Source organism: Penaeus monodon, chromosome 10, assembly GCF_015228065.2.
Source record: "Penaeus monodon isolate SGIC_2016 chromosome 10, NSTDA_Pmon_1, whole genome shotgun sequence".
Taxonomy (NCBI): domain Eukaryota; kingdom Metazoa; phylum Arthropoda; class Malacostraca; order Decapoda; family Penaeidae; genus Penaeus; species Penaeus monodon.
The window spans coordinates 50,796,845-50,821,844 of record NC_051395.1 but is presented as its reverse complement, the minus strand read 5'-3'; the positions used below and the strand labels follow the sequence as shown (position 1 = coordinate 50,821,844).

The following is a 25,000-nucleotide window of genomic DNA, read 5'->3' as shown; positions in this document are numbered from 1 at the left end:
AGGAGGGAGGGGGAGGGGGAGGAGGAGGAGGAGGAGGAGGGAGGAGAGGGGGGAGGGGGAGGGGGAGGAGGAGGAGGGAGGGGGGTGGAGTGGGGGCTCTCTTTGTGAAGGAGTTAGCGAGAGAGGGAGAGATGAGAGGGAAGGAGAGGAAAGAGTAAAGAGAGGAGGAGAAGGAAGAGGAAGAAGAAAAAGAAAAAGAAAAAGAAAAAGAAAAAGAAAAAGATAAGGAAAAGAAAAAGAAAAAGAAAAAGAAAAAGAAAAAGAAAAAGAAAAAGAAAAAGAAAAAGAAAAAGAAAAAAGAAAAAGAAAAAGAAAAAGAAAAGGAAAAGAAGAAGTAGAAAAAGAAGAAGAGAAGAAAAGAAGAAGAAAGGGAGAAGAGAAATGCAGTACAGGCGACATCCCATCAACCTCACCACAAAACTCACTCAAATGTTTTTTTCTCCTCTTCAGGGGGGTGGTCAGAAGATCGTCGATCTGGGACAAGCTGGTGTTCAAGAAAGTGCAAGACGGCATGGGGGGGCGACTGCGCCTCCTGGTCGTGGGTTCGGCTCCTCTGGCAGGCAACGTCCTCACCTTCATGAGAGTCGCGCTTGGCTGTGTGGTGAGTAGGAGGAGGGTTTTGTGTGTCTGGTGTCTGTTTTGGAAATGAGAGGGGTCAGGGGGAGGGGGGAGGGTGTCAGTTCGTTGTTTGGTGTGTGTGTTTTGGAAAGGAGAGGGGGAGGGGGGAGGGGGGAGGGGGGGGAGTTCGTTGTTTGGTGTGTGTGCTTTGGAAATGAGAGGGAGAAGGGGGGGGGGGGTTAGTTCGTTGTTCGGTGTATGTGTTGGAAATGAGGAGGAAATGTCAACTTACTGTTTGGTTCATGTATTGGTAATGAGGGGGGGGGAATATCAGTTCGTTGTTTGGTTTATATATTGGAAAAGGGGGTGGAATTTCAGCTCATTGTTTGATTTAAATATTGGAAGTGAGTAGGAAATGTCAGTTTACTGTCTGGTTATATACTGGAAATGTGGGGGTGGGTGGGTAAATACCAGGTCGTTGTTTGGTTTGTGTGTTGGAAGTGTGGGAGGAAAGGTCATTTTATTGTTTGGTTTATGTATTCGAAATGAAGAGGATATATCAGCTCATTGTTTGGTGTATATAATCGGAATGAGGAGGAAATATTGGTTCATTGTTTGGTCTATATATTGGAATGGTTATTGGTTTAAACAAATAAATGTGCTAGATATCAAGGACCATGTATCACATACACTGGAACGGAGGGGAACATATCAGTTCATTGTTTGGTGTGGAGGAATTTTCAGCTTGGTGGTTCGTTTTTTTGCATATACAATGAGGGGAATGTGTCTGGTGTTTGGTATATATATCTGACGTGAGAGAAAATAATGGTTCCTTGTTTGGTGAGTTTATTTCGACTGAGAGGAATATCATGTCAGTTTTGTGTATATTTGGACTAGGTAAAAAATAAGGAGATATTTTATTTTTGATTTTTAAGCATTATATATTTTTTTGGAGTATAAAAGATATTGGTGCAAGAGGTTATTTGAAATATACTGTGATGTGTCAACAATATTTTGTTCTAGTATTTGGTAAAAGAAAATGTATATTTTCATATGTATACAATGGACCCTGGTAAAAAAAAAAAAAAAAAAAAGAAACTTCATTACAGTAAATTATTTAGACATCATAAATTATTCAGTATCATATACATATACTTCCCTGTACCTCACCAGCCTCATTACACACACTATAACCCCTCATCTCTAACCATTCACAGATAGTAGAAGGCTATGGACAAACAGAGTGTGGGGCCCCATCAACGCTTACTATCCAGGGAGACTACCGACCCGACCACGTGGGCCCACCGATCGCCTGCAATGCTATTAAACTGGTGGATGTTCCCGACATGGATTACTACGCTGCTCAAGGTGTGGAAGGTTTTTTGGTGGCAGCGGTGGGATACGATACTGGATGTATATCACAGAGATATGTTTGAGGGATGTGCATGTTTGTTATGTACTAGAATGGGTATTTTTTTATGATTTATATCCTTATCTATTTGTAAATGCACACACACACACACACACACACACACACACACACACACACACACACACACACACACACACACATACGTACGTAAATGCACAAATATGTATGAGCAATCATTTACAGAAAAGAAATATGCATCTTTGAAAAACACACACACACACACATGTATGTACACGCACAAATATGCGCAAGCAATCATTTAAAGAAATGAAATATACGTCTCTGAAAAAAAACAAAAAAAAAAACACACACACAATCACCCACAAACACCCAGCCATCAAAAGCCTGTACCAACATCCTCATTCTTCTTTCCTTATTACAGGACAAGGCGAAGTGTGTATCAAGGGCTCCAATGTCTTCAAAGGATACTTCAAGGACCCCGAGAAGACGAAGGAGGCGGTGGATGCTGGAGGATGGCTTCACACAGGAGATATTGGCCAGTGGCTGCCGGTTAGTAAAACTTTCTGGAGAGGGAGAGAGAGAGATGGGGGAAAGAGAGGGAGAGAGAGGGAGGGAAGGGGAGAGAGGGAGGGAGGGAGGGAGAGAGAAGGAGAAAGAGAGGGAGAAGGAGAGAGAGAGGAGAGAGAAGAGGAAAAGAGAAAGAGAGAAAGAGGAGAGAGAGAGAGAGAGAAGAGGAGAAGAGAGAGGAGAGAGAGAGGAGAGAGAGAGAGAGAGAGAGAGAAGAGAAAGAGAAGGAGAGAGAGGAGAGAGAGAATGAGAGAAAGAGAAGGAGAGAGAGAGAGAGAGAAGAGAGAGAGAGAAGAGAGAAGAGAGAGAGAGAGAAGAGAGAATGAGAGAAAGAGAAGGAGAGAGAGAGAGAGAGAGAGAGAGAGAGAGAGAGAGAGAGAGAGAGAGAGAAGGAAAGAGAAAGAGATGGGGTACAGACATAGATATATGTAAATGAGAAGAGAGAACTAGAATTTATAACTTACACTTTCGTAATTCTTTCTTTCTTTCGCTCTATCATCTTAACAAACAATATAAACAACAAACTTCAAAAATCGTTAAAAAAATACTAACCTCGATGGTTTTATTTACCCATTTATCAATTATTTCTTTATATATATATATATATATATATATATATATATATATATATATATATATATATATATATATATATTAATTATTTTTCAGTGGAACCCAGAAGATGGTGTTATTTAGCTATTTATCAATTCTTTTTTTCTTTATTTAATTATGTATTTACTTTCAGATTGTGACCCTTATTTACCTAATTACCAATTATTTCTCTATATATTTATTCACATTCATTAATTTATATATAAATTTATTCATTAATTTATTTATCAATTTATTCATTAATTTATTTATCAATTTATTCATTAATTTATATATTCATTTATTTATTAATTTATATATTTATTTATTTATTTACGTTTTTTTTTTTTTTTTTCAGAGTGGGACCCTGAAGATTATCGACCGCAAGAAGCACATCTTCAAACTGTCCCAGGGTGAATACATAGCCCCCGGAAAAAATCGAGAATATTTACGTGAGATCGCAGTACGTCGCACAGGTCTTTGTCCATGGAGAGAGTTTGAAGGTAAAGAGTCGATTTTTTTTTTTTTTTTTTATATATATATATATAATGTCTTTGGGGTTTAATTCTGGTTTGAGTTTGTTTCGGTTTTGAGTGGGGGTGAATTAGGATTCAATTTGATTTGATTCCAGTTCGATTTTCTTTAATTCAGTCTTGTTTTTTTTTTTTTTTTTTTTTTTCATTTTTTAAGTAATTTCATTTCTTATTAATTAATTTATCTTTTTGTTAGACCGATTTATGTGGTGTACTGATAAACCCTGATTCATCTAGAATAAGATACATGTCTTAAACATCGTTAATGACCATAAAAAAAAAAAAAAAAAAAAAAAAAAAAAAAAAAAAAAAAAAAAAAAAATCACATTCAGATCACAACAACCGACAAACAAACAAAAAACAATCCCCCCCCCCCCAACAAACTTTAAATCATCCCCCCCCCAAAAAAAAAAACACATGCAGATCCCAACAACCGACTCCATACAAACAAACAATCAAACAAACCTCCCCCCCCCAAAAAAAAAAAAAAAAAAAAAACTATTATTCCACTACCTAAATTAATCCACCTCCCCCCCCTCCTCCTCCACAGTCGTGTGTCGTAGCGATCATAGTGCCAGAGGTGGAGGCAGTGAAAAACTGGGCGCGGGAACAGGAGATTCCGGGCACGCTGTCTGTCCTCTGCGCCAACCCACACGTAAAACAGCTGATTATGGACGATATAGTGAACCTTGGCAAACAGGCTGGGCTCAAGTCTTTCGAACAGGTGAGTGGGTGGTTTCTTTTTGTGTGTGTGTGTGTGTTTTTTTTGTGTTGTTATTATTATTGTTGTTATGGTTATGATTATTATTGGTGTTTTTCTTGGTGTTATCGTCATCGTTATCGTTATCGTTATCGTTATCGTTATCTTATCAGCATCAGCATCACATCAACATCAACATCAACATCAACATCAACATCAACATCAACATCAACATCAACATCAACATCAACATCAACATCAACATCAACATCAATATCAACATCAACATCAAACCAACATCATCACCACCATCCCCATCACCATGATTACGATTACGATGACGATGATGATCATCACCATTATCATTATTATTATTATTATTACCCTCATAATTACCTCCATCTCCCCCTCCCCCTCCTCTCTCCTCCGACAGGTGAAGGACATCTACCTCCACCCCGACCTCTTCAGCGTCCAGAACGGCCTCCTCACCCCGACCTTGAAATCCAAGCGACCTCAGCTCAAGAAGTATTTCACTCCCCAAATCGATGACATGTATGCTAAGCTCGCCTGAATAAATTAAAGATTAAAAAAAAGAGAAATAAAAGAAAGTATGTGAAAGAGAGCTGGAAGAATAGGGTTTAAGGGTGTGATTGGGAGGATGAGAATATATATATACGAGAAAGGAAGGTTTGAAAAAAAAAAGAAGAAGAAGAAATTTTGGGTGTTTCAGTGTGCGTGTATATATGAGTATGAGACTATTTGACTTTCGTGCCTCAATAATGTTCTTTCTATCCAAGAGAACTTTAGATGACTACTTAATTAGAAGTGAGTTTCGAATGATCATCTAGATAACTTAGAATAAGTTGATTGTGTATGACGGCGGCCGCCTTTGATAATGATATGAAAAAAAGAGAAGTTTATTATCATCTATGTCATGTCTACAAGATAGACGGCATCACAGTGGTCGTGGTTATATAGCTTGCAATATAAACTGTTCTTTTTGGCACCTGCTCTATAATTTGGCTACAGGAGGTAGAACCTTTGTTCCTCAAAGAAATTGCAAATACAGTGGAAAGTTTTGTAATAATAATAATAAAAAGAAGGAATATTAATATCCAAAAGTGATTCGTCTTTTTTCTATTGGAGACTGAGGAAAAATCAGTTTTAAAAGGAAACTTGATTGTGATTTTTAACATATATCGGTGCATTGTGCAATTACAGAGGGGTTGGATTCCCCTCGATTTATACTATAGCAAGCATTATTTATAAAGTTGATTTTTTTTTTGTTTTTTTGTTTAAGTTTATGATGCGAATGTGCTTATTGGATCTTCATTTCCGTTGAATAGATTACTAGGTTTTAGATGTACAGTGCATCTAGTTTTGTATTCATATAACAGAGTTACAAAAAAAAAAAAAAAAAAAACATGTATATCATTCAATTTGATAGTTGTAAATTCATATCAATATATCACTCTTTTAATCCTATCTGTAAAGCAAGCAACTGTCTCGTCAGATATCCAGTAATATTATTAATACTTATGTTATGGTAATGCAAAGTAATGTCTGTTATATATATTAAAAACAGTATTTCTAGTCAAGTTTTGAACCAGCTGATGAGGCGCTAAGCCTCCGGTGCTCAACTTATGTGGTTGTAATAAAAACGTTTTACTTAAACGTTCTTGATTTTAGGGTTATAGAAATCTTTGAAGAAAAAAAATTATATATAAGTCTACCATAACAACCCATTTTCTTTTTTATATATATGTGAAGACGTGAATATAACTTTTCTTTTTTTTCTGTTCGTGTTTAATTTTGGGGGAAGAAATACTCAGTTGTTGATAATTTTAGTTTGTACTTCTGTATACAATAGTTGTTGCTGGGGTTTAACTGTGGGAGCAGTAGTGCATTAATATTATTAGGAAAAGGATGGAAAAAAGTGCTTTTATTGCCATGCTTTCGTATATTTACAGAATAGAAGTTTACGATTATCACTCTCCTTACATTGCCAGTTAGTGCTTAAATATTCACTCCTTGCTGTTCATCAGTTGCAATTTTATAATCATTCATATGTGAATTATGTATGGTATATATATATATATATATATATATATATATATATATATATATATATATATAATGAATTCTGTTTCAAGTTTTGTTGAAAGAATGATTATGTTTTGTAATTCCGAGCAATAACAGGGTGATTATTGAAATCTAATTATTTTCACCTATAATTAAGATGTTCGTTTAATTGTTTACAGCTCGAAGTGGTCACTTAGCATTAATTAATCACGGAAGCGGTTTAAATTCTGCTTATCTGTGAGGAAATCGAGAGACCAAGACTTAGTATTAAAATAGGGGGGAAAATGAAAATTGAAGTTTGTAGGAAGTTATCATTATTCTTTATATTATTACTATTATTATTTGTAAAGGAAAATCCATCCTGTGTGAATACATTCTTCATTATCAGAAGAATCATTCACACATTTAGATATATTATTTGAAAAGAAATGTGTCAATATATGCAATCTACGTATAAATCCCAAAAAAATTCTCTCTGTCAAAACCGTACTTGTTACTGGCCATATCTAACAAAAAAAAAGTACATATTAAAAAAAAAAAAAAAAAAAAACATTGTACTAAATACTACCACGCCTGAACGCAGAGCAAATACACTGCATGAAATGATTCTTGTATCTCTTATCCCACAATTTTGATCCAACACCACGTGATCCTCCAAAAGAAAATGAACAAATAAAAAAAAGACGAAATAACACACAAACAAACAAACAAAGCAAGACAAAAAAAAACAAGAAAAAACTCACGTGGTTGGTACAACAAATAAATAAATAAATCAGAATCAAAATCACTTACACAATTTTGATAACTTTCTCGACCATCAGGCGTGTCCTAACTGTTATCACTGGGTAGATAAAAGTCCTCAGTCTACTAAGTCATATATTGTGATTTCGCGTGTGACTCTTCACTGGAATTAAATGTGTATCGTAGGTTTCTATGTATACTATGAAATGTTATGGATGTAAATAAAGCACAAAACACTTCATGCTTGTAATTACCTTGGGAGTATTTGCACACGAAGAGGAGGATGAAATGAGGGAGAGGTTTTAAAGGGAAGATGATAGCGAAACAGAAGGGATTATTATTATTATTATTATTATTTAGTAAATGTCAGAATGAGAAAAGGGTGTATAGAGTGATGATAGTGTAAAGGAGACAGAGGAAAGACAAAAGGAATCTAGGAGTGAAGATAATAGTAATGATAAGAATATTTTTAAAGTTATGGTTTAGATTAGGAATCAAAAGGGATGAGGGAGAGAAAAGAGAACACGGCGTTTTAATAATAATGAGAGTAAGGAAAGACCACGGAGTAGTTTTATGGCGAAGTGATGATAAATACGAGAAAGGAGGGAAAAGGGAGATCTTATGATAGAGTGAATGGTAATAAGGAAAGAGAAGGGATGATGATAGTGATGGTATGAATTGAAAATGAGGAAAAAAGAAAGAAGTCATTTTTAAACGAATGTCGTAATGAGATGAGAATCGGGATTAAAATGATAGTCTTTAATATTCATGATGATAGTGACAATAGTGATGAAAGGGACGAGCAAGTCAGGTACAAAGATGAAAATGAGTCTCTTAAGTGAAAATTACTTTATGGAAATTATTAATGGTTGATGCTTTAAAATAATCGGTGTGCTATACATAAAAAATCATATAGCACAACGAAAAAGTATTGTGGTGAAAGTGTTTTAAAGCAGTTCTTAGAGCAAAAAGTCTAAGATTTCAACGGTCATGTGACATTATAAGATAGGATGGTAGTGAAAGGGAGATTCTATGGAAAGTACATATTTTATCCTCGTGTAGAATACTTATCGACCACAGAAGCTGCTAATTCGACTGAAAAGTACATATTGTGCTTTATCTATACCGAAAGGATGAAGTAACACAAGCGATGCTTTGATAATGTTCTTTATTGGGATAAAAGCTGGCATACTGTTCTCTCACACAAGCCTTTTTCATCCAAAAGTTTTCAGTCACTGAAGGTAATAGTTATAACACAGGCAGACACGTAAGAGTATTGTCTCAATAACTCGGAATATCTCAGTTTCATTTAATTAAAAAAAAAAATGTAATTTCAATTCAATCTATCTTTTGAATGAATGCCAATATGGATAACAAACACATTAGATCAACCTGAATGCATAATGCTATAATGCGAAACCTAAAGACAATTATTTTTTATAAGGCTTTGTCTAACAAAATCTCGTTCACAGACCAAACAGGATAAATCAGAAAGTGATAATCATTAATATTAAGAGCTCTTTGAATCGAGAGCAAAATGACTAGCATGAAAACCACCTACGTAAATCTCTTTTTTTTCCATCGCTATAAACATGATAAACAAGACCTCTACATGGACCTATTTTATTTTTCACAAATCCCTCCTTTTTTCACTGCTACGGAACATAAAAACCTCTTTATTCACAGCTACAGTACATTAGTGTTTTCCTTTTTCACTGCTACGTTTCATAAACTTCCCCCTTTTCACAGCTACGGTACATAACCCCTTTCTTCCTCACAGCTAAAGCACTGCTACGATCCACAAACCTTATTTTTTTTATACAACTACAGTCTATAAATCCGTCTTTTTCACTGCATAACTCGCAATTTTTCACAACTACAATACATTTTTTTTTTTCACTTTTACGGTACACAAATATCTTTTTTTTTTCAAAGGTAATTATTAATAACGAAAAAAAATATAACCGACGGAATATGTATGACAGAACACATACACAGTTATTACTGAGAGGATAATCCTACAGTGAAGAGAACCTACACTTCATTTAAATGGGTAATTATGAAACACAAATCAAAGTCTATTGATAGAATTTTCTTTGCAGTGATGCAACTGTTGTCATATCATTAAATCTATTGACATAATTCTCAAGATAACTACTACCAATAGCATCAATCTAGTTGGAAAAAGGATCTATATATATATGCCAAAAGTGTATATATAGATGGCTATGATTTTAATGGTTGGGGAGGCTCAGGCTCAGGGAAAGAGGAAAGAGGGGGGGGTTAAGACTGAGAAACAACAACAATAACAACAACAATAACAGAAATCTGCAAATATCTGCCTTTAACCCGGTGTCAGAGTTAAAAACAAATATCTTGAGAGGCTGTTGTATCTTGGGGTTGGGCGTACTGCTTGCTTACTCTCTGTGGTGAGAAAAGATGTTAGGATTCTTTCTATATTATGAAATAGGTGCTACTGTGGATGGAGTTTTGTTTTCACTTCCTAATTCGAAAAAGGAGGGTTTTTTATGATGGGGGTTTCTGTTTTTTTTGTTTTGTTTCTTGGAGGGTGAAATACGACTTACTACAGGGCATATACAGGGGCGTTAAAGGGGTGGGCGGGTTTTATCTGGCGAATAAACATTTAAGGATAATATGGTCTATATTTCTCTCTCTTATATTCAAATATTGTCTCAAATATCTATATATCATCCTCCTTCATTACCGTTAGGCGGGAGGTACAAACGAAAAACAACAACAACAACACGAAGGTCGATAGAACAAGTACATAAATAAATACACTCTCATTAATACATTTTACATTAATATAGTTCATGATTTACATCTGGTACTCTGATCCATACCCATTGACTCCGTCCCTCTTTAGCTGCCTCTTCCTAATAGTATCCGTAGGAGCGTAGTTGGTCTTCCTCAGTAACTGTCTGAAGTTGTAAGGACCCACATCGTCGTCAGTTGAGACCTTGCCGGGGCCTGTGGGGGCAGGAGGGGGCGGGGCCTTCGCCTTGGCCGATGCTCCGTTCGAACGAAGCATCTGGCGAAGATCCGAAGCCGCCTTCATGTTGGTGGTTGGGGTCACGCGCCTGTTGCGGAGGAGGGAGGGAGGGAGGGAAGGAGGGAAGGAGGGAGGGAGGAATGAAGGAAGGAGGGAAAGCGGGAAAGAATAGAGATGGAGAGAGAGTTAATATCTTTTATTATTGGATTTTTTTTATAAACACTCATGCATAGGAGAGAGAAAAAACATTAAATCCATGCCTGTGGTGTGTGGCTTCTATTCCACGCTATCAGATTAATGTACAAGTGCTTTATAATAACATGCAGAACACACACACACGCTGACACTCTCTCTCTCTCTTTCACGCACACGCACACGCACACGCACGCACACACACACACACACACACACACACACACACACACACACACACACACACACACACACACACACACACACACACACACACACACACACTCCGCCCTCCCCCCCTACTCACCCCTTGGGCACCAGCTCGGGCGGGGGAACGCCGGCGCCGAACGCTACCGCGCCCTTCCACTTGACCAAATGCTCTTCCGACTTCTCCTCATTTGCCATGTTCTGATTCACCAGGCCCTCCTTCACCGCCTTCATCTTCTCCTGCCGAAGATCCACCTTGCTCTCGGTGCTCTCAACATTCTGCGCACTCTCAGCAGCTCTGAACCAAGAGGAAAAAGGGGGTTGTTCGTACCACAAGGATGGGAGTTATTCGCACCGCGAGGAGAGGGGTTATTCATATTGCGGGGAAACCATTTTCCCAAGGGGAAATATATACACATACATATCTTCCAGGGGGAAAATAGTTATTCGTACAACAGGGACAGGGGTTATTCGAACCACAAGAAAAGGGATAATTAGTACTATAAGAAAGGAGTTCTTCGTCTTGCATCACTGGGGGAGAGAGAGGTTATTCCAACCGCAAGGAGAGGGTTTATTCGCACCATGAGGAAAGGGGCTAATCATACCACGGTGAAATGGCTTTTTACAGCACGGGGAAAGGGGTTATTCGCACCAAGGGCATAGGGGTTACTCGCACCAAAAGTGAGGATTATTCGACCTACAAGGAGAGAGGATTATTATGGGAAAATGGCTTAATTACACCACGGGGATAAGGGTTATCCGAACCACGTGTAAAGGGATTACTTGCACCACAGGGAAAGGTATTATTCGCACCACATGAAAAGGGGTTATTTGCACAACGGGAAAAGAGGTTATTCACACCACGAAGAAAGGGGTTATCAACATCACTGACCTTTATAGGAAAAAGCGCAGTTGGATTAGTTTCGTTTTATATTGAGGCCGAATATGTGTTGCTTGTGAGTGAGAATGCTCTTGTAAATTTTTGTATTTTTTCTATATGATAATGTATGTACAGGTTTATGTATTTGTATACTTACCCTCAGCCAGTGTTTATATTATATTTACCAGCGTATGTATAGCGTACGTGAATGCCCAATCTGCCAACCGAACTTGAAAGTATATGAACTATAGTTTAAAAAATGAAGAACACTGTTTAAGGATTCATAGATGATCTCTTTTTTAAAGACCCATATATCTTTTTGTGCCTTAACGTGTAATCTGTTGTAATTTGATAGTTCACACACACACACACACACACACACACACACACACACACACACACACACACACACACACACGACACACACACACACACACACACACACACATATATCTTCATGAGAACACAAGAAATTTTAGACGAAACGGCTTGTAAATTGTTTCTGTTTCAGTTTTATTTCGTTATATTTGCACATGTCTATCTCATCTTTCACGTTTTACCAATCTATGAAAATATTAATGAACTACATACTGGTATACCTAACTGGAGTATGTATGTATCTAACTTACACACACACACACAGAGAACATATACATGTGTGTATACATTACATAATATATATATATATATATATATATATATATATATATATATATATATATATATATATATATATATATATATATATATATATATATATATATGTATATATTATATACACACACACACACACACACGTATGTATGTGTGAGGCTGTGTATGTATTTGTACGTATGTAAGCACATTCATATATGAAACATCATAATGCTTGAGAGCAATAATACTATCCACCGCAATGATAACAATGAAAACGAAGAAAAAAAAAATACATATACATATACGATAGATCAACAAAAATCCACGAAAAACAAAAACAAAAAACAATACGACACCAAGCATAAAACCTGGAAAACAAAAACAAAAGAAAAAAAAAAAAAGTGTAGAATTTAGCAAAGCTAGCCTAAAATCAGCTCTAGACCAGCAACACTGCGCTACTGCATCAACAACAGCAGACTGACCTCGGCCGGTTTGGGCGCTGGATTTTCGAAGCCAAAGGCGCGTCCCAGGGAGTGTCTGGGTTAAAGTCCGGTGTGGGACTAAGTGAGAGGAAACAAGGTTAGTGGTTCGAAGTGTTATCGAGTTGTTTTTTAAGTCGCCATTGTTTGTGGGAAGTTGTTTTGTCATTGGGGTGTTATAAAAGTTAGTGGGAGGAGCTTAGTTTGGAGTATTTCGTTTTGTTTTTAAAGTTGTCATTGTTTGTGGGAAGTTGTTTTTTGGGAGGATGTTATAAGTTAGTGGAAGGAACTTGTATTTAAGTATTTTGTTTTGTTTTTAAGTTATTGTTTGTAGGGTGTTGCTAGTGGCAGGTAGTTGATTTAAATATTTCTTTGTTTTCAATTTTTTTTGTATCTTTATCATCTTTAGAATGTTCAAGGTTTTGATATTTCTTGGTTGTTGCTGTAATAATGCCAATCTGTTTAGTCATATTGTATTTGTGTCAATTTTTCTTCATTTCTTTTTAAAATGTTAAAAAAAATTAGTAGAAGGAACTTGGTTTAGATATTTCTTTGCTTTGAAGTTGTAATTGTTTGTGTTATTATTTTGAGGAAGTTAAGAGGTTGTGGGTAGGAAGTTAATATATTTTATGTTACCTATGTACCGATATATATATATATATATATATATATATATATATATATATATATATATATATATTTAAGATAAGAGTTAGTTAGTATGGATTTCATCTTACAGAAGGTAATAGTAGGAAGAACTTGATTTAATTCCCTAAATATTACTGAAAACGTTGGTTGATCTGTTAGAAGGTAAAGGTTAGTGGAAAAAGCTTGACCTGCTTTTAAAATTATATATTTTTTTGAATAGTTTTTTTTTCAGGTTTTATTTATCTGGTTAATAGATAGTGGGGAGAAATTTGACCGATTTTAGAATAATCTTTGGCATTAATTAGGTGTTATCTTTACAAATTATCTTTTGAACGTTTGGTGATGATAGAGTAATGACTCATTTTAAGATATAATTGATATTTTTGATAATCTGGAGCAACAGAAATTATTTTCTTTTTCCTAACGTTAATCTTATCCTTAATTTCAGAAGGTAGTTATGAATAATACTTGGAGGAAATTAATTATTTCATATTAGATTTATCCATTTATTTGTATATACTGTTTTCCTTAAAGAATAAAATGAAGGATTACATAGTAAGTAGGAAAAGGGTACCGTTAACCAAGTTTAATAATTTTTCCTTTTGCCCCCCTCAAAAAACTACAGAAAATTCGGAAACAGATTTTTCTTATTTTTTTATGTGTGTATTTTTATCGTTACATGTTTAAAATGGATTCACTAATTAATTCCCTACTGTAGATTACCGTATGAAAACATGGCATTCTCGCCACTTGTGTTAGCAACACATATCTCGAGATTTATATACGTGTTTTGATTTTTTTTCTTTCTGTCTCTAAAAATTCCTTTTTTTATATATATAAGAAGTGCATTCCTACAAATATTCATTCGTGTTTTTTTTTCTATTTTCTTATTTCATATTTTAACTCTTTGAGGCACAAGCTTTCCAGAGGGAAAATTCACCTCGAGTCACACAAAGAGGTTGACACACTTTAACAGAGAGAATGGCCAAATACCACACTCCATAAGCATGGTCGTTTGCTTGGCCATGGATAAGTAAGTTAGGAAATAAACGTGTGTGCCTTTAAACCTAAAAAAAAAAGATGAATGAATGAATAAATGAATAAAATATGAGGTGAAATTAACCCACGGCAGTACAAGGAGTCACGGCAAAGGGACGTGACAAATTTGGGACATTTTTGCCTCAAAGAGTTAAACACTACGACGTGCCTTTGCAACATTATGCTATTGCATGCCTTTATAGAAAGTTATGTGAAGAGAAATGCCACTTTAATTCGTTGGCACATCATATTATACAGACAAACTAAAAAATACATTATGCAAGCCAAGAAATGAAAATTAAAATGATATTTGTGACAATGCTGAAACAAGACTCATGAATTGTTATTCATGTCATGAATGGCATGACATGAATAACTTCAAAACAGATATATTGTATTGCGAAATTATTCATTCTCATTCATAATCTTCTCAACTTTAGAGAATGAAGTGTAAAACTATAAAAAAAAGGAACATTGAAAAGTATGATATAAGAGAGGACAGAAAATTATAGTGTGAAACGTTAATTAATAAAAAAAGAGGTAGTGGAAACTATAAAACAATAAAAAAAAATAAAGAAAATCATGGAACAACGCCATAAAAAAGGTATTCTCTATAAAACAAGAGAAGACAGAATTTGAAAAAATAAATAATAATAAAAATCAATAAATAAATTAATTAAGAAACAAAGGACCGCTCGCGCACTACTTTCCTTTGCGGAGGTTGACGAGTTGAACGTACCTTCTCATTTCCTCTTGCAAGAAATCGTAATATTCGGAGATTTTTTCGTCCGTTGAAGTGATCTTGATGACAGGTCGGTTGGCGGAAATCGGCTGCGCAAAAAAAAAAGGAGAAAAAGAGAATATGAATCAGGATTTATGATTAAAATTTACGATCACGCATCATGCACTCATGCTTATCAAGTAGGCGGAGGAATACAGATCACTTATATGATTTTATATATTTTCTGTCTCTATATCTATCTATCTGTCTGTCTGTGTGTCTTGTCCGTCTGTCTGTGTGTCTTGTCTGTCTGTCTTTGTTTTCCCTCATTCTCTCTCATATACATATATTTACATGAATGCATATCAATAAGAACAGTTTATGTATTCGATATAGCGTACACATGCATACAAATTCCACACAGAGGCTCTCAACACTTATCCACACGATCCACTTACCCAATCACCACCATCTCCTCTCTACTTCCTCTCCACACCATCCACAACCCAAACCCCCCCTCCCTACCCCCCCTCATATCTTCTCTACTTCCTATTCACACCCTGCACAACCCAAGACCCCCCCTCACATCACCCCTCCCTACCCCCTCCTCCCCCCCTCCCTCATATCCTCTCTACTACCTATCCACACACACACCCCCCAACCCCTCCCTACCCCCTCTCACTTCCCCCCTCCACCCCCCTTCCCCTCCTCCCTACCCTCTCCCCTCACTCCCTACCCCCTTTTCCCCTCACTCCCTACCCCCTTTTCCCCTCACTCCCTACCCCCTTTTCCCCTCACTCCCTACCCCCTTTTCCCCTCCTCCCAACCCCCTTTTCCCCTGACTCCCTACCCCCTTTTCCCCTGACTCCCTACCCCCTTTTCCCCTCCTCCCACCCCCTTTTCCCCCAACTCCCTACCCCCTTTTCCCCTCACTCCCTACCCCCTTTTCCCCTGACTCCTACCCCTCCCCTTTCCCTCCCCTTTTCCTCACTCCCTACCCCCCTTTCCCCTACCTCCCTACCCCCTTTTCCCCTCACTCCCTACCCCCCTTTTCCCTGACTCCCTCCCCCCTTCCCCTCCCCACCCCTTTTCCCCTCACTCCCTACCCCCCTTCCCCCTCCTACCCCTTCCCCTCCCAACCCCCTTTTCCCCTCACTTCCCTACCCCCTTTTCCCCTGACTCCCTACCCCTTTCCCCTCACTCCTACCCCCCTTCCCCCCTCCCAACCCCCTTTTCCCCTCACTCCCTACCCCCTTTTCCCCTGACTCCCTACCCCCTTTTCCCCTCACTCCCTACCCCCTTTTCCCCTCCTCCCAACCCCCTTTTCCCCTCACTCCCTACCCCCTTTTCCCCTCCTCCCAACCCCCTTTTCCCCTCACTCCCTACCCCCTTTTCCCCTCACTCCCTACCCCCTTTTCCCCTCACTCCCTACCCCCTTTTCCCCTCACTCCCTACCCCCCTTCCCCTCCTCCCAACCCCCTTTTCCCCTCACTCCCTACCCCCTTCCCTCCTCCCTACCCCTTCCCCTCCTCCCTACCCCCTTTTCCCCTCACTCCCTACCCCATTTCCCCTCTACTTCCCTACCTACCCCTTTTCCCCTCACTCCCGACCCCCTTTTACCCTCACTCCTACCCTTTTCCACTCCCTACCCTTCCTCTCCTACCCTTTCCCTCACTCCACCTTTTCCCCTCACTCCCCTTCCTCACCCCCGTGGATCCTGACTTCCGCTGGGATCCTCTCTTCCGCTGCTCGTGGATGACTTGCGGAATGTGGTCGAATCCCTTGGGCCTTTGGTAGTCCTTGGGCGCGGCTTTGATCTCCTCCAGGCGAATCCCGGCCTTGTGGCGGCGGAGGTACTTGTGGGTTTCTTGGTTGGACATGTGCACCTGTGGGGGGGGGGGGAGGGAGAGGGAGGGAGGGAGGGAGAGGGAGGGGGGAAGAAGGAGGGAGGGAGGGAGAGAGGGAGAGGGAGAGGGAGGGAGGAAGAGGAAGGAAGGAAGATGGAGGGAGAGAGAGAGAGAGAGAGAGAGAGAGAGAGAGAGAGAGAGAGAGAGAGAGAGAGAGAGAGAGAGATGCGTCAGTTTAAGTGCGTTTTTGGCTGATTTTCGGTTGAAAGGGAGTTTTTTTCTTTTTTTAGGGGGGGGCGTAATTTCTTGGGAGGTCCAAAAAATTGGGGAGCAATTTTTTTTCTTTTTTTTTGTGGGGGAAGGGCGAGTTTTCTTTTTTTCGGGGGGGGGGGCGATTTTTTTTTCGTCTAAGCGGTGACCAATTTAAAAAATTATTCTTTTTGAAGGGTATCTGAGTATCTAGAGTTATTTGTTTACATCTGCTTAGACATGAGAAATAAATAGTTATGCTGATTTGATTAATGGGCAATTGTTTCAGTATAGTTTAAATATATAACTTTTAAAAGTAAGGTACTGTCTAAATATATTATGCAAAAAACGATCTAGCTAAATTTTGATACACGAAAGTTTGCATAAGTATATTTGACACTCTTTCTTTATATAATATAAACATATGGCTTTGCTGAGAGTATGTTTACTTCGAAATACAATTTGAAGTATGTTCACTGTGCATGAATGAAAGTATATAAATCAAGAGCAATATATTAAAACATATTAGTTGAATAGTAAATCAATCTTCCGTGAAGATACTATGGTAAAAAAACCTACAGTGAAAAAAAAATATATATATTGAAAATGGGTCTACGGTTTCGAAATCCACCTGGAGAGGTAATCCGGGTGGATTTCGAAACTGTAGTCTCTTTTTCAATAACTTCAGGAAAATACGAACAACAAGCCAAGAGAAAACGAAAAAAACAAGAAAATACGGAAAACAAACCCAAGAAAATACGAAAAACAAGCCAAGAAAATACGAATAATAAAAAATAACAAATAATAAAAGAAGAAAATACGAATAAAAAAATAAAAATAATAAAACAAAATAGAAAAACAAACTAAGAAAATACGAACAAACCAAGAAAATACGAAAAAAAAAGAAAATACGAAAAGCAAACCACGAAAACGAAACCAAGAAAACCCCGACCGAAACCAAGAAACCACGAAAACGAAACCAGACAACCCAAAGGCACAACGCGACACCAACCACAACGCCCTACCTTCTCGGAGAACATAATGAGACTCGTCATTTTCTTGCTGTTGGTGTAGCGTCCAAGGTCCTTCTTGGGTTCGAGGGTGTCCTTCTCCTTCTCCTCCTCCTTCTTCCTCTTCTTCTCCTTCTTGTGTCTTCCCCAGAACTTCTGGATGATCATAGCCGCCTCCTCTGGCGACAGGCCCTCCGCCTAGGCACGCGCGAAGGGAAGGCCGTGTTAGGAAGTGAGATGGGGAAAGAGAGGGAGAGGGATGGAGAGGGAAAAGGAGAGGGAAAGAGAGAGAGAGGGAGGGAAAGAGAGGGAGAGGAAGACGGAGAGAGGGAAAGAGAGAGAGAGGGAGGGAAAGAGAGGGAGAGGGATGGAGAGGGAAAAGGAGAGGGAAAGAGAGAGAGAGGGAGAGGGAGAGAAGGAGAGAGAGAGAGAGAGGAAAAGGAGAGATGGAAAGTCGTGTTAGAAAGGAAATGGTGAAAAGGGGGGGGGGGAGAGAACGAAAGTCGTGTTAGAAAGTGAAATGAAGAAATGGGGGGGAGGGGGAGGGGAAAAGGAGAGATGGAAGGAAAAAAAAAACAAATGGAAGGTGGTGTTAGAAATTGAAAGGAGAAATGGGGAGGAAAAGGGGAAAATGAGAAAATGAGAGATGGAAGGGAAAAGTAAGAATGGAAGGTCGTGTCAGAAAGGGAAAAAAATGAAAACGAAAAAAGGAGACATGGAAGGGAAAGGAAGGAAGGAATGTCGTGTTAGAAAAAAAGGAAAATGAGAAATGGGAGAAAATGAAGGAAAATGAGAGATGGAAGACCGTGTCAGAAAAAGAGAAAATGGGAGAAAAAGATAAAGGTGAGATGAAAGGAAAAGGAAGGATAGGAAGTCGTATTAAATAACAAAGAGAGAGAGAGAGAGAGGGAGAGAGAGAGAGAGAGAGAGAGAGAGAGAGAGAGAGAGAGAGAGAGAGAGAGAGAGAGAGAGAGAGAGAGAGAGAGAGAGAGAGAGAGAGAGAGAAAGAGAAAGATAGATAGAGAGAGAGAGGGAGAAATAAAATGGAAGTTTGTGTGAGAAAGGAGGGATTACCAGTATTACCATAACAAATTATGATAACTCTGATCGTAAGCATAGTGAAGGCAATGTTAACAATAACAACTAAATTAATAGTAAGAATAATCATAACAATAATATAAAAACTAAAAACAAAATAAATTTCATTATTACACACACTCCATATATCGAATATGCACAATCACACAAACAAGCAAGCAAACAAACATACAAACACACACACCATACCATACCAAACAAAACAAACACACACACACCAAACAAAAAAACAAACACACACACCAAACAAAACAAATAAACAAAACAAACAAAACAAATAAACAAACAAACACACCAAACAAAACAAAACAAACACACACACCAAACAAAACAAATAAACAAACAAACACACACACACACACGGTCCCCCCAGCCTTGGCCACTTACCTCCAGAGCCTTCGAAGCTTCTTCTGCGTTGTCAATATGCTTCTCGACCAATTTCTTCAGTCTTTCCTCAAGGGCCGGCCCCCACTCCAGCCGCGTCACGTGTCCTCGGAAATCTGCGAGGAAAGAGGCATGAGGGGAAAAAAAAAAGGATGTTTTGTGCTGTATATTGCACGTGTGGTGGGTGGCGGCGTCAGGAAGGGCATCCGGCCATAAAAGATATCTACCAGAACCACAAACGTGATCACTGGCGACCCCATATAAGAATGGGATAGAGCTAAGAAAAAAAGGAAAAAAAATGTACGTGTGGTGGACTGAAAAAGGTGTTTTTTTATTATGTTGAGAAATATGAATATGGACATTAATATTGATGTTGATGATATTAGTTGATAATGAGAAAATAGTCATGAAAATAACAAAAGAATGATTATAATAATTTTGAACTGTGTTGGGAAATATTAATATTATTATTAATATTAATATCAATATTGATAGTATTAATTAATAAAAAAAAAAATGTTAAATTATGTTGGCAAATATTAACATTAATATTAGTAATATTAATAAAATATTAATATTAAGGAAATATTGTTCAATAAAATTGTTTTTGCTGCGAATATTTATGTTGGATATGACACATGATGGACATACTTGATATACTATTTAAGGTATATTTATAACACAGAGAGATATAATGTGGCGTTTCTTGATGCTGAATTGTGTTGGGATATTCGTTTTAAGATATTTTGTTTAGAAAATAGATTTGTTGCGAATATTGATGGGAAATATGATACAGGGTGGTTATATCTGATGCTAAATCTATGGTTCTTTGATGCTATAAAAGTGTGTTGTGATTTCCGTTAGAAAAAAAAAAAGTTTAATAAAAACTGTTTTGTTGTGAATAAATATGGTAGATATATTATGATACGGGGTGGTATATTTATATTAAATTCATAACATACGGGGACGCAATATGGTGTTAGATATGTGCTGTGATATCCGTTAATTAAATACTTTTGTATTAAAAGAAGGTTTTATTGCGAACATATATGATGAATATATGAAACTTCGTGTTAAGTTTGTTATATTTGCGTTTTGTATTCACTAAATAACATTAACAACTAAGAAGACTTAAAGTGTGATTATATCTGCATTTGTTTTCATTAAATAATATTTACAGCTAAAAAGACTTTAGTTCGATTAGATACAGGAAAATATATCATTTTCAAGATTAATATGTGTATTATATGTATTTCTAGATATGCCGGTACACTTTCAGTCTTTCAAAAGACTATCATGAAATGTATATGAAATCTATGTCTGTCTGTTTCTCTATTAATCTATCTGTCTGTCTATCTCTCTATCAATCAATCTATCTATCTATCTATCTAAATAACTTGTATAGTTTTGGTTTTCACGACACGAGAAGATCAAATTGTATAATATTTAGTAATAATGTATGGATAGTGTATTCAGTATGCAATTCTAAATGACTTTGATAACTGCGTATAGTTATGAGTATATTCCGAAATATATCATCCTTATGTATCTTAAAGGTATTTTCAGCACATGTTCAAATTGAAATGTATCATTATATTTATTTATGGATTTATAGAGTGTGTGTGTGTGTGTGTGTGCGTGTGAATGAATGAATGAGTGAGTGAGTGAGTGAGTGTGAGTGAATGAATGAGTGAGTGAGTGAGTCAGTGAGTGAGTGCGTATGTGTGTGTGAGTGTGACTGACTGTGAGTATGAGTGTGAACGAGAGCGTGAGTGTGAATTCGTGTGTGTGATCAAGCGTTTCCATGCTAGCGTACTACGAACGTACACATGCTCATACCAATGCCTAAATTAGGAACAAACACTGAATTTAATGCGATACAGAATAAAATACTACACATCCTAGGATATTAAGCTCGGGATCAAACTGCGTCACAAGCTGTCCACGCTAAACACAAGGAAACACATTCCGACGCGCGCAAACAGAGCATGGCGTGTATAAACAGCAAAACATGCATACGTGCTAGTATCCTTCCTTTACTACAGTTCATGAGGATCTGCATCCGGTTTCGTGGGATCAGATCTTATCTAAAAGGATCAACCCAATTCAAAATATATATTTTTTTAAATCTAAGGAATCGAATCCTGCATCAAGAGACCAAATCCTCTTTTAAGGAATAGAATCCTACATCAGAAGGGATCGAATCCTACATCAAAAAGGATCGAATCCTTTTCTAAGGAATCGAATCCTACATCAAAAGGAATCGAATCCTACATCAAAAGGGATCGAATCCTCTTTTAAGGAATCGAATCCTACATCAAAAGGAATCGAATCCTACATAAAAAAAAAGGATCGAATCCTCTTTTAAGGAATCGAATCCTACATCAAAAGGGATCAAATCCTACATCAAAAGGGATCGAATCCTACATCAAAAGAGATCGAATCCTACATCAAAAGGGATCGAATCCTACATCAAAAGGAACCGAATCCTACACCGCGGCATCCAAATCCTGCCGCGAATCCTACGACTACCGCCTCCAAGGGACGTGCATCGAGCTCGCCTTACGAGACTGGATAACAATGGCCGCCTCCTCCTCCGTCATCGTCTCCTTCGTCTTCGGGGTCTTCGGGGGCTTCGGGGCCTCCCTCTTCGCCTCCTTCTTGGGCTCAGCGTCGAGCGAGGACTGAGCTCCGAGGGCGCCCATCATCTTCGCCTTCATCCATTGCGCTACAGAGGGAAGGCGCCGTCGGTTTTAAAACAGGAGGGCGTGGCGTTTCGTGTGTGTGTGTGATTCTGTGTTTTTTTTTGTGTGTGATTTCTATTTCTATTTTATTATTATTATTATTTTTTTTTATTATCTTTTTTTTTGTGTGGAGAAGGGGGGGAGCTTGTTTGATACATTTTCTTTTGTTTTTCTTCTTCATTCATTCATTCTTTCATTCATTTTTTTTTCTCTCTCCCTCCCTCTCTGTCTCTTTCCCTCCCCCCTCTCTCTCTTCCCCTCCCCTCTGTCTCTCTCTGTATATTTTTGTACAGCATTATTAAGGTTCCCACTGTCATTATTTTTTTATTATTTTTTTATTCATTTATCTTTTTCCCCACCGAGACCAGAGAGAAATCGGCACATAAGCAGACCGATTTTTCCCCTCAAATGATCACCCTCAACCCTCTCACATGCCTTTGCTCTTCCCCTCTTTTTCCCCCTTTTAAACACTCCCCTTACACCTCCTCTCGCACTTCTGTACACCTCGTTTAAATATCCTTTACACCCGTATCCCTTCTTTTGCACCTTTTCTACACTCCCTCCTACCCTCTCACACCCTCCCTCTCCCTTCCCCATACCCTCTCTCACACCCTCCCTCCCTCATACCCACTCTCACCCTTCCTCCCTCCCTCCCCATACCCCCAAGCTCCCTCCCTCCCCCATACCCACTCTCACCCTTCCTCCCTCCCTCCCCATACCTCCAAACTCCCTCCCTCCCTCCCTCATACCCTCTCACACCCTTCCTCCTTCCCCCATACCCCCTAACTCCCTCCTTCCCTCCCCCTTACCTGCATCCTTCTGCTGCGTCTTCTCGGTGGTGGGGGGGGGGCCTTGGGGGGGGGGGGGGGATGGCTGCCGGTTTTTTTTTTTTGCGGATGATCCAGCCTCGTGTGTACCTGTGGGGGGTGGGGGTGGGGGGGAGGGGGGAAAGGGGGGAGGAGATGGGGTAATTAGAAGGATGTATGATTTAGATTTTTTTAAAATTATTATTTAAGTCTGATCTGGTGTGTGTGTGTTTGTGTAAGTGTGTGTGTATGTGTGTGTGTGTGTGTGTTTGTGCGAGTTCGCTCTAGCGCTTGTGTATGTGTATATGTATATGTATATATATATATATATATATATATATATAAATATATATATATATATATATATATATATATATATATATATATATATATGTATATATATATATATACATATATATATATATAAATATATATATATATATATATATATATATATATGTGTATATGTGTGTATGTGGATATGTATATGTATATGTGTGTATGTGCGTTTATATTTCTGTCTAGTCTTCGAACACGTCAATAAAAGAAAACCAAACAAACAAAAAAAAAATCACTCGACATAAAAACCCCAAACAAAAATAAGATTACAAAAAACCCCGGAAGTTTCTGACCTCTGGAGCGTGATGACGGAGCGCGCGAGGGCCCACTTCTGCTTCTGGTACCTGACGCGGGCCAGCCACCGCCGGACGCACGCCTGCACCTGAATCACTCGTCGGATCTGGGGAGAGATTTAGTTTATTTAATCCCTCTGTCCTTCCTTCCTTCCCTCTCTTCCTTACTATCCTTCTCTTCCTCCTTCTCTCTATCCTCGTCTATCTGTCTTTCTCACTCTCCTGTCCTTTTCTCTTGCTCACTCTCACTCTTTCCTTTCTTCTCTGTCCTACCTTCCCTCCTTTCCTAACTCCCTTCCCTCCTTCCCAGCCACTCCCTTCTTCCTTTCCCCTCTCCCTCTTCCCTTCCCTCTCCCCTATCACTCACCCATCCCTCCTTCCCACCCCACCCTCCCTCCTTCCCCTCACCTCCCTCCCCTCCTTTCCTCCCTTCCTCCCACCTTCCTTCCCCTCCACCCCACCCTCCCTTCCCACCCCATCCTCCCTCCAACCCTCTCCACCCTCCTTCCCACCCCACCCTCCCACCCACTCCCACCCTCTCTCCTCCTTCCCCACCCTCTCTCCCCTTCCTTCCTCACCTGCTTCTCATACATCTTGGCCAAGTACTCCACATGATAGTACTTGAGGAAGACCTTCGTCTTGCCGATCGCCCAGCCGTCCATCTTAAGGCGGATCAGGAGGAGGCGGCAGTTCTCCTTCGAGGCTGTCACTCGCTCGTCGAAGTTGAACGCCAAGAAGCAGTATCTGTTGACGAGGATTTTTTTTCGGGTTTCATTCGCGTTTATTTATTAATTTATTATTATTATTATTATTATTATTATTATCATTAATATTTTTTTTATTTGTGTCCTGTTCTTTTTTAGTTGTTATTTATGTTGGTTGCTATTGGTGTTGTTGTTATTGTTGTTGTTTGTTATCTTCATCGTCACTATCAACATCTTTAATATAATTGTTAGTATAATTATGATTGTCATTATCATCTCCATCACCATCTTTATCATAATCATCACCATCACCTTTTTTTTCTTCTTCATTATCATTGCTACTGTTGTTATTATCAGTATTATCTTAATCTTGTTACCAATGACACCATTATTATCATCAATATACCATTATTACCATTATCATCACTATTATTCATTATGTACATCATATGACTCAGTATGAATAAATCATTATCAGTATTATTATTCATATATACTATATATATATATATATATATATATATATATATATATATATATATATATA

General features: G+C 38.3%; 2 protein-coding genes across 2 annotated transcripts in view; one reads left to right on the top strand and one right to left on the bottom strand.

Annotated features, from left to right (window-relative positions):
• Nucleotides 1–6,050, top strand: part of LOC119577696 (long-chain-fatty-acid--CoA ligase 1-like) — a 63,478-nt gene extending 57,428 nt beyond the window's left edge. Inside the window, 7 exon segments of the mRNA XM_037925252.1 lie at nucleotides 451–601; nucleotides 1,776–1,926; nucleotides 2,373–2,500; nucleotides 3,468–3,536; nucleotides 3,538–3,612; nucleotides 4,193–4,366; nucleotides 4,776–6,050. Coding sequence (XP_037781180.1) covers nucleotides 451–601; nucleotides 1,776–1,926; nucleotides 2,373–2,500; nucleotides 3,468–3,536; nucleotides 3,538–3,612; nucleotides 4,193–4,366; nucleotides 4,776–4,913 — 886 coding nt within the window. The 3' untranslated portion in view covers nucleotides 4,914–6,050.
• Nucleotides 6,051–8,316: 2,266 nt separating this feature from the next.
• Nucleotides 8,317–25,000, bottom strand: part of LOC119577695 (myosin-IIIb-like) — an 84,598-nt gene continuing 67,914 nt past the window's right edge. Inside the window, exons 21-32 of the mRNA XM_037925251.1 lie at nucleotides 24,328–24,493; nucleotides 23,750–23,856; nucleotides 23,194–23,228; nucleotides 23,121–23,162; nucleotides 22,134–22,295; nucleotides 19,571–19,683; nucleotides 18,101–18,283; nucleotides 16,686–16,865; nucleotides 14,998–15,110; nucleotides 12,576–12,653; nucleotides 10,678–10,875; nucleotides 8,317–10,266 (exon numbers count right to left, since the gene is read on the bottom strand). Coding sequence (XP_037781179.1) covers nucleotides 10,005–10,266; nucleotides 10,678–10,875; nucleotides 12,576–12,653; nucleotides 14,998–15,110; nucleotides 16,686–16,865; nucleotides 18,101–18,283; nucleotides 19,571–19,683; nucleotides 22,134–22,295; nucleotides 23,121–23,162; nucleotides 23,194–23,228; nucleotides 23,750–23,856; nucleotides 24,328–24,493 — 1,639 coding nt within the window. The 3' untranslated portion in view covers nucleotides 8,317–10,004. The remainder of the gene's footprint in view (nucleotides 10,267–10,677; nucleotides 10,876–12,575; nucleotides 12,654–14,997; nucleotides 15,111–16,685; nucleotides 16,866–18,100; nucleotides 18,284–19,570; nucleotides 19,684–22,133; nucleotides 22,296–23,120; nucleotides 23,163–23,193; nucleotides 23,229–23,749; nucleotides 23,857–24,327; nucleotides 24,494–25,000) is intronic.